The sequence below is a fragment of the Chinchilla lanigera genome, unplaced genomic scaffold (assembly GCF_000276665.1).
Source record: "Chinchilla lanigera isolate Chin_1 unplaced genomic scaffold, ChiLan1.0 scaffold00011, whole genome shotgun sequence".
NCBI classification, from domain to species: domain Eukaryota; kingdom Metazoa; phylum Chordata; class Mammalia; order Rodentia; family Chinchillidae; genus Chinchilla; species Chinchilla lanigera.
The window spans coordinates 21493625-21503379 of record NW_004955412.1 but is presented as its reverse complement, the minus strand read 5'-3'; the positions used below and the strand labels follow the sequence as shown (position 1 = coordinate 21503379).

The 9755-nt window shown below is 37.3% G+C and overlaps 1 protein-coding gene across 3 annotated transcripts in view; it reads right to left on the bottom strand.

Annotated features, from left to right (window-relative positions):
• Window positions 1–5428: 5428 nt before the first annotated feature.
• Window positions 5429–9755, bottom strand: part of Arhgef12 (Rho guanine nucleotide exchange factor (GEF) 12) — a 153281-nt gene continuing 148954 nt past the window's right edge. For all 3 annotated transcript variants that reach the window (XM_013511068.1, XM_013511069.1, XM_005378351.2), the window contains one exon: window positions 5429–9364. In XM_013511068.1, the coding sequence (XP_013366522.1) occupies window positions 9354–9364 (11 nt within the window). In that variant the 3' untranslated portion in view covers window positions 5429–9353. The remainder of the gene's footprint in view (window positions 9365–9755) is intronic.

The window sequence follows — 9755 nt, the reverse complement described above, 5'->3', positions numbered from 1 at the left end:
GAGGAGAGGAGAGGAGAGGAGAGGAGAGGAGAGGAGAGGAGGAGAGGAGAAGAGAAGAGAAGAGAAGAGAAAACAGCTTTGGGAGGCCCAGTCCACTGGGTAATTTCTCTTTCAGTCCTCACAACTGTTGAGTATTATTTACTCTGACTTACCAATGAGAAAGTGGAAACTAAGAGGGTAACCTACTCAAGGCCACAAGGTAAGTAAGTAGAAGAGCTGGAACTGATTTCCAATCATCCAAGTTCAGGCTCTTTTTACTATACTAACAGTTCTCAAAGTGGCCTGAAAACCTCTGGAGGTGTGCAAAACTCCTCCAGGGCATTTAGGGAGTCAAAGTTATTTTCCTGAAACCACGGGGACACTATTAGCCTTTTCAGCATGTTGACATTTGCACTGACAGTGTGGAAACAATATGAAGCTGCACAAATCAAAGCTGTTGACACCAAACTGCACTAACAGTCACTACACTGCTCACTGCCGTTCACTGGCAGTACAGCCTCTGCGAGTTTCACTAAGAATGCCTGACGTGGTGCAGCACACTCGTAATTCCAGCACTCAAGAGGCTGAAGGCAGGAAGACGATAAGGCCCCGCTGGGCTACTTAACAAGGCCCTGGGTCCAAAAAATATGTACTTTTTTTTTGGTGTTACTGAGGATTGAATCCAGGGTCCACAGAGCTCCACTCCACACCTTCTTAATATTGCATGTGACTACATGGGAGGCAGGAATAATGCACTTCCACACATAGCTGAGGCCAAAGGAAAAGTACCTGCACGATTTGAGCTGAAATGTAACTGACCACTTTGTACTCTTTGTTCTTTTAAGAGTGACTGGTAGGTAATTTCAGACTTGAATATGTGGCAGATACTTTCTCAAAAATGAAATGTCTATTATTTCAAGAAAAATTGTATTTTTTGACAATGGTAAAATCAAAATTTCAAGGAAAAATCATTATTTTTGGAAGTTCTCATTTACCACCATGAGACTTTGAGATCAACTATGAAAGTGACAGATGTGTTTTTTTATATATAAGGAAATATACCGACATTTAGAAGACCTACATAATTCAGTAAAGTCAAATTTTCCAAATGACCAATATAGGATACTACAAACTGTGCCTATGTAAAAAATAACTTTCTTTACAGGTTTAAAGTATATAATGGACCAACAGATTCTTAGTGTAATAGAAAAAAACTTCATTGATACTGTTTTTGAATCCACACTGTATCTCTCTTCTAAGAAACTACCACTTATCAAGTTTCACTGTAATATCAAAGAATATCCTTACTTACCTCAAAAGGGTATTAGAATACTTCGTTTTAAAAAAATGTCCATGAAAGGGTGGATTTTCTGTATATACTTCATATCACAACAGACTGCATGTAGAAATACTTATGTGAATTCTGCTCCCTTTTTTATGCTGAACGTTGTAAAGATAATTTCAAAAACTCTACAAAATTCTTCTCAATGAGTATTTTGTGGGAAATACAATAACATTTCATGAAAATGTGATGTTTATGTTAACATGTAATGGATTTAATATTTTAAATTAATTTTCTATTAATTTACTCTAACTTCTTTCATTTTAATTTCTAATACAGTAAATACTGATAGATATAATCTGTATTTGTATAATCCATAAAGTCTTTCATCTTTTTTTAAGTGCGAAGTGGTCCTCAGACAAAAGAAAGATTGAAAATCATGCATTCGTACAGCCATTTGATCTTTAAAAAAGGAGCAAAAACTATACGCAAGGTAGATAGCCTCTTTAATAAACAGTGCTGAGACAACTGGATATCCACATGCAAAGACTGAGTCTAGACCCACATATCTCACTGTGTACTAAACTAAAATCAAAATCTATCAAAGATCTAAATGTTAAAACAGAAATAATCTACTAGAAGATAGAACAGGTCCAACTGTTGAAGACATGGATATAGGCAAGGACTTTATGAACAGAACCCCACTGCTACAAGAAATAATACCAAGAATCAACAAATGGGATCATATCAAATTAAAAGGCTTCTGTACAGAAAAGAAAAAAATCAACAGAGTGGACAGACCATCTATGAGTGAGTGAGAAAAAGGTTCTGCCAGCTACTCCTCAGACAGAGGACTAACATCAAGAATACATGAAGAACTCAAAAAGAAACTAGACCCTCCCCCAATAAAAGATCCAATCAAAAGAAAAAATGACAATTAGGAGATAGTACCTTGCTGTTCACCAGCAGGCCTTGGAGATAGCTTTCATAAGTCACACGACCTGCTGTCCCCGTTTCCCTGAGACTTTGCTGGCTTTACCCCTGACAGTCTTGCGTCCCAGGAATGCCTTTAGTTTTGGGCAAAATGACACCCTCTTCCCAAATCTCAGCTTTACTGAATGCCTCTAAATCAAGAATTTGGTTTCTCTATTACAAAGGTGAGCTGGAGTCAATTATTAAGTCTCTTTGACAAGAAAACCTGAGGCTAAAAAATGAGAAGATCATAACAAACACTAAGGATACACACAGGGATACTGAGAGAAGCCACATGAGCATGCACACACTCACACACACATGAAGATACTTCTCAGAAATATGAATGGCCAATAATTACATGAAAAAATGCTCATCACTGCTGACCATAGCAGGAATGCAAATTAAAACTATACTGAAATACCACCTTACCCCAGAAAGAATGGCTAGCATCAAAAAACCTAATAACAAATGCTTACAAGGCTGTGGGAGGGAAAGGAACTCTACTACATTGTTGGTGGAAATGTAAACTAGTACAACCACCATGGAAATCAGTGTGGAGACTCCTCAGAAAAGTAAAACTACACATTCCATTTGACCCAGCTATCTTCCTTCTAGGTATCTTCCCAAAACAGTTAAAATCATAATAGTCACATGCATATCCATGTATACAGCAGCACAATTTATAACAGCTAGATTCTTTTTTTCTTTTGGTACTGGGAATTGAACTCAGGACCTTGTGCTTGCCAGGCAGGCGCTGTGCCACTGAGCTACATCACCAGACTCTAAAAGCTAGATTTTTGAAACAGCATATATATTCATCAATGAAAGAATGGCTAAGGAAAATGTAATACCTATACACAACAGAGTACTAAGTTGCCATGAAGAGATAAAGCTGAGGCATTCATTCGCAAATAGATGCAACTTGAGAACATAATGTTAAGTGAAAGAAGTCAGACACACAAGCTCAAATATGGCATGGTTTCTCTTACGTGAGAAATACGAAGAACAAAATAGAAGACAGATAAGTAGGAAATACGGAGAAATTCAAATACTTCTCCAAACTACAAATTCTGTTTCAAAAATATTTCAATATATATGCTAATTGGTTGCATTTATACTACTAGTTTATCTTAGTTTGGTAAAAAAGAAAAGCTTGAGTCATGTTTGTCCTTTTTTCTTTTGTTTTTTTGAAACAGGGTCTTGCTATGTAGTTTAGGCTGGCCTCAAACTCACAGTGATCCTCCTGCCTCAGCCTTCTGAGTGCTGGAATTACAGACGTGCACCACCACATTCAGCCTTGCTTCTCTTTTTTGTAGAAATCTTTTTTGTTGATGTCTTGTAGTCTGAGTAACTACTTTGAAGATAATGATACACAGTGTAAAAACTATTGCTATTTTCTTATTATTTGATTATATAATTTTGTTTTATTTTTTCATAAAATATTTAAAAATCACTCCATTACATCATGTTCCTGCTTATAATATTTAAAATGATAGTTTTTTAAACTCTGCACAGATACTTTCAAAAATTTTATGATTATCAAGATGTACCCTAATTACGGTTTCTGATCAGTGTGTATTCAGAGAAGTCCAATCAAGTGATCATATACACAAAGAGCTCCTCTAAAACAAAATGCTCGTAAAAGCAGCTTTAGTTATATAGGTAAGTCTAAAAACACCCTAAGCAATGAGGGAAAAGAGAGCACCATCTACCTTAAATACTCTCCTAGCAAGGTCCTCACTGATACTCAACTAATGATGATGTTTTACTAGTAATAAGAAGTGAAACAAACATATTCCTTGACAGCTAAAATTGATGGAGTGTTTTTAACTAGTCACAAGAATTGTCCTTGACATTATACAAAAAATGGGAAACATCTCTCTCTCTAGCTATTTGTATGTAATATTTTATGATAATCATCAAGGAAACATCAAATTTAATTAAAAAGCAACCTTTAGCTTGGCATGGTGGCACATGCCTGTAATTTTAGCACTTGGGGAAGCTGAGGCAGGAGGATCATAAGTTTGAGCCAAGCCTGGGCAATCTAGCAATTTAGTGAGACACTATCTCAAAATTTAAAAATTTCAGAGATGTTGGGGATGTAGCTCAGTGTGGAGACTCTGGGTTCAATCCCCAGTATCACAACAAAACAACAAAAACCCAAAAAAGCTATTTTTAAATATTTTCGAACATCAGGATAACCCTGTTATTTTTCAAGTCTATATTAAACCTTTGGTGAAATGGTCCTCTGGCTTAAAGAGAGCGAGAAAAGGAAAATTTACTGCTCAGAGGCAAACACCATTTTATTTTCTCCATTCTATTAAAAGATGGCTATTTAAGAGCAAGTGGAAATGGTATGAGCATTATTTGTTCTATCAGACATATGTGTTATGCTTTTAAACAGAAAAAAGAATAAATTAGGTTAATTTCCAACAGAGATAAGGCTGTAAACACTTTTTTGAATATTCTTAATTTTTAAAATGTTTAACTAAAAGACCTTACAAAATACAGTACTAAACATTTTTTGTTCTTAGCTGTGTCATATGTGTTCTGAATGCCTAAAAACTAAAATGCTATCCCCAAAATGAGTCAAATTAAACCCGTATTTCAAAACCAAAATGTAGAAAACATCAAGTCAGTGAGCCTTCTGAGTTGAAATAGCACCCATAAAAGCACAAAAATGTTCATATGTTAGGAAGCTCAGCTTTGGGAATAGGAATGGTGATAAAAATATCATATTTTTCATTTAGGGTAGTATTAAACCAAAGTTATCTTCAAGTGAGCCATAAAAGCTGGCCCGTTAATTCTACTGAATTATAAACTTAAAGATGGTGAAAGGGCAAATTTTATGTCACATCTATTTTACCAAAATTTTAAAAAATTAATGTAATATACCAAAACCCAATAGAGTGTACACTTTAAATGGATACAGTATAGGATATGTGATGTGATTTGTATCTTAGCAAAACTCTTCAAAAAAAAACGACAAAGTTGCCCTGCTTCTGGGAGAATCCTGGCTGCTAGCTTACTGAGAGGCTCATGTATTGTACAGGAAAGACACGCCAAGAAGTGGGTAGACTTTTGAGAGTCACTGCCATTAAGATTAGTTATAAGCTATAAGCTCCTTGACTCTTCTCAAATAATCTGTGTAAGACAATAAAAATGCATACAAATAAAAAGTCACATACTTGGTTCCTTTAAGCTTATTTAATATTTGAACTCTTATTTTCTATTTTCCCAGGCCCCAGAAAACAGAAAGTTTTTAGATGACCAATAGTTTGTTCCAGAAACATACAGGCTTATTAGCTAATTCATAAAAGAGCTATTTTACAAAGGTATATCCGGATAATTAGAACAATAAAGTCTTTTAGGTATTTCAAAATGTGATCAGTAAAAATACATGATTATTAATAAAGTTTTTTTAAGGATAGTTCCAGATTTTTTAAAAAGCAATTTCTGTTAAAGAGTACATGATTGTATGGTGAACAAGGAAAATAAAATGTTCTAGTAGGAAGAGGCTTATTAAAAATACCCAACAGTGTGCACATTATAGTTACCATTTTTGAAGTACATCTGCTTAGCAGTTGGCACCTGGAAATGGCAGGGGGGCTTCCTTCGAGGAGGTACATTTTTTCCCTACTAATTTATTACCAAAACCCTCAGTTTTAGTGGTGAAGGTATGGGGAATAAGACAAAAGAAATTCTTGAAGAAAGAATAATTTTGCAGATCACTCTGAAAAGGTGGCAATGTCAGAAAAGCACCACTTATAAAACAAAATGGGGGAGGGGATTAGCCCATAGGAGTTCCTGATCATTTTGTATGTTAAGGTCTTATGCACTAGTTCTCAGTGGTGTCCTCTATGACAAGTGGGACGGGAAACACTGACCAACACTAGTAGTTCCAAATAACATCACACAGAAACTTCACAGACGGGAGCTTCCACTGGGAAATACGGATGCCCCAGGTAATGCATCAAATTCACAAAATGTCAAAAAAGACGCAGGTAAATGACAACTTGCAGGAAGCATAATTATTTTCTTTTGCTTCTAAAAATCAGGGAAGAAAAGTACCTTTTTCCTCTACTATCACAGTAGCTCTTTCTCCCTCCCCAAAATATAGTAAGAAACTAATAAAGGGGAACTTACTTTATAACAGTCATTAGAAGTTGTTTTGGGGAAAAGAAAGCCAAAAATCTCATAAAATGTACCTCCCATGCAATATAATAATAGTTATGGTTTAAATTCTAAAAGCCAACATAACTCTAACAGTCCAAGTTAGCTGATTTTAAAGTATATAAAATGTATGGTGAGAACGATAATCAATTTTAAATTATAGCACTTTGGGGGCTTTGCTGATTGCCTTGATTAAGTCTGTTCTCTGAAAAGGAAGGAGACACTTCAAATGTAATTTGGCACTTAATAGCAAACGAAGGAGCCAGTAAGCCCACTAGAGAGCTGAGTGTCACTGCAGGTCACTCCCATAGCTAACCCACAGCTTGCTCACTTTGGGAAGGCTTTTTTTTCCACTTCCTTGTACTCTTCAGCACAAGAGTAGCTTCTAACTTCTAGTCATATAACTTAAATCACTTTGAGATGAGAACCAGTCTCACTCAAAGATGGGGAAAATATCTAATTCAATCATCCTGAGAGGGAGACAGGAGAATCTTGTGGATATGATTATAATGGCCAAAATGAAATGGAAGGCATGGGAGGCCAGGTTGGGAGGGAGAAAGGAAAAAGCTAGGATAAGACAAAAGGAACGCTCAAAATGGCGGTCTTCCCCCACCGCCCCCCCGCCCAGAATTAACTTGTCTTGGGGCTTCATTTGAAAATCTAATTTATTTGGAAGTATTAGAGCTAGAGTCTATTTTTTCAGTTAGCTCTGTTACAGTGCAAAGGAGAGAAAATGAAAAATAATCACAAAGTACAAGATAATGGCTGATCTGGAGGAGCAACCAAAACTTCATTCAAGTTTTTTGAGTGCTAGGGAATTATGCAGTGACCTGTAGTGTCTGAAGTTAAGAGGAAAGCTTTATTACATTTACCTTTCTCCTGACTATCTCCTGATAGTTTAGTGTCTAATGGCTACAGGTATAACCCTTTTCCTTGGGAGTGACAATATTTCCAGCAGCACAATATAACCATTTGGTTTCTACTTGATTCTCCTAAGAGATACAGAAAGTTCCAAATTCCAAGCTTCACTTATATATTAGCCTCTGCTTCTAAAATTTTAAATCCCATTCTGATTAAATTATACTTGGCCTATGACTAGAAATATAATTCCAATTGATAGATGAGGTACAAAGATAAAAGTGATCTACCTAAAATCAGGTCAATTTTGAAGGACAGAAACAGGAATCTGGACACGAATACATGAGCTTGTTAAGTTGTAGTGGTGTTTATAAAAGTTGGGAATCCTTACCATTTATGGTGAGGGAAAAACTTCCCTTTGGAGTAGGGTTGGGGGGACTGTCGGAAAGAATAAAATTACATCCCGACTACCCACAGAATCGCTGGCACTACTGAAAGATGTAAGCAATGGATGAATGAACTCCTTGTTTATTAACAGAATTTACAGATTAACAAATGATTTTGTTTTAGTTGGCAAAATACTTCAATAATATTTATCTAATGCACAAAGAAAATCAGACATCTGATGTAATGAAAGGAGTTCTCAAGTTACAATTCTGACACATTGATCCTCTGTAGGTGCTGCCAATGCTGCTATTATTCATCCTAGAGCAGGCAGTTACCAACACTGTGCCTGCAGTATCCAGTGTATGTTCTGGTCTGCACTTCCTAAGGTCATTTGTGGCCCAGTGTGAACAGAGCTGCAGTGGTAAAGTCAGAGGAAGTGCTTCTGGAGCTGGTGTAAGCAGTTCTGCCTCCTCCACCACATCTCTCTCCACTCCACCGCTGGCTCTCCTTGTGACTCAATGAGCCCTTTGGCACCATCAGTGCAAAAAATTAGAGTCAAACCTCCAGGTACTATTATTTTACTGGCCTTATAATCAGCAGTACCGGTGGCTAACAACAGCCATGGTTCAACTCAGTAGTGATTCAGTTTAGATAACCTTCCCAAACTCTTTACCCACCCCATCCCGCCCTTCCTTAGCAACCCCCACCACCACGGAAGCGTTTCCATTTGTTTGTTCTTACTTCCTGCTCAATCTGCAGGGATGGTTTTACACAAGTGCCAAAGTCTAATGTATAATTATAAAAATGAAACAATACCAAGAATAACAAATTTATAATCAAGAAAATAAAAATTTGCTTTCTTTCCCCTCCCAAATCCCAACCCTCAATAAAAAGACAATAGAAGAAAATACACCCATTTTCAAGTGGCTGCTATTTAGAACATTGAGGATTCTTGTTAATTGGGGTTGGATTCCAGCTAGAGAAGTACTTGCCTCAGGGTGGGAGGAAGCCCACATACTCTGATCACCTGGGCAGCATATAGCTTGAGTCCTCTGCACCTAAGGGCCACAGAGCACACTGTGCCTTTAAGATCACCCTCAGAAAAGTAGTGTACTGGGCAGCAGAGGGCATGGCATAGACTTTAGTAAAGGTGAGATGTTTCTCCTCCCTTCCCCTTCTCGCTTCCTCTTTTGTATCATCTCTCTACCAACCTTCTCATACCCCATCCTGACCTCTGCTTCAGGAGCAATTGATCCTTGGGTGTCCTAAATACAAAAGGCTAAAACTCTCACTACTTAAAACAAAACAAGGCAAATAAAAATTAAAATGTGCTTTCAAATATGGAATGAGTCAAATAAATACATCTGATTTTCTCTTTTTCTTATGTCTAAGTACAATTTTATATACTACACCCAAAGCTCTATACATTTGGTTTTTGTTCTGAATCAAAATGACTTTCCAACAGTGAGGAGAGGAGAGTGAGGCAATGGACATTCCCTCACTGACAGACCAGTGCAGCTGCCAGACTGTGAAGAACTAGTCCCGCTCTGGGCACCTTGGGACACTGCTAATCCCTGCTGGTTCTCAGGCAGGTCCTCTAGCACACTATCTCTGCGTCCACACTGGAGCCAGGATGTGGTTGATACAAGGCCGATGCTCAAAATCCAACAACCTGCAGTCACCTCCAGGACATTCGGCTCTAACTTTTATCTGAGAAGAATAAAGATACATGCAAACTGGGTTAAGAACAAATGAATATGGAAAAAAACAACCAAACAACAACAAAATTCCAAAAAGAATGTATGAAATCTGTGGGCATGGTTATGTGTTTGTTTCTAAATCAGAATAGTGCCTTCTAAAAGTATCCAAGCTAAAGACTATGAATTGTGGCAGTAACACAGACTCATATGGGGTCAAAGGGAGACGCTGGCCTCAATGTCAGCAGAGGCACTGAAGCATATAGCAGGACCTTAGGAAGACCAGTTCTCCTTGCTGCGGAGTCACAGTAGCATCAGCACATCACAATTAATTTATGATTTATACGGTGTCCTGATGCTTGTGCTTTTGAAAAGGTGAAGAGCAAGAAAGAAGGGTAGCATGA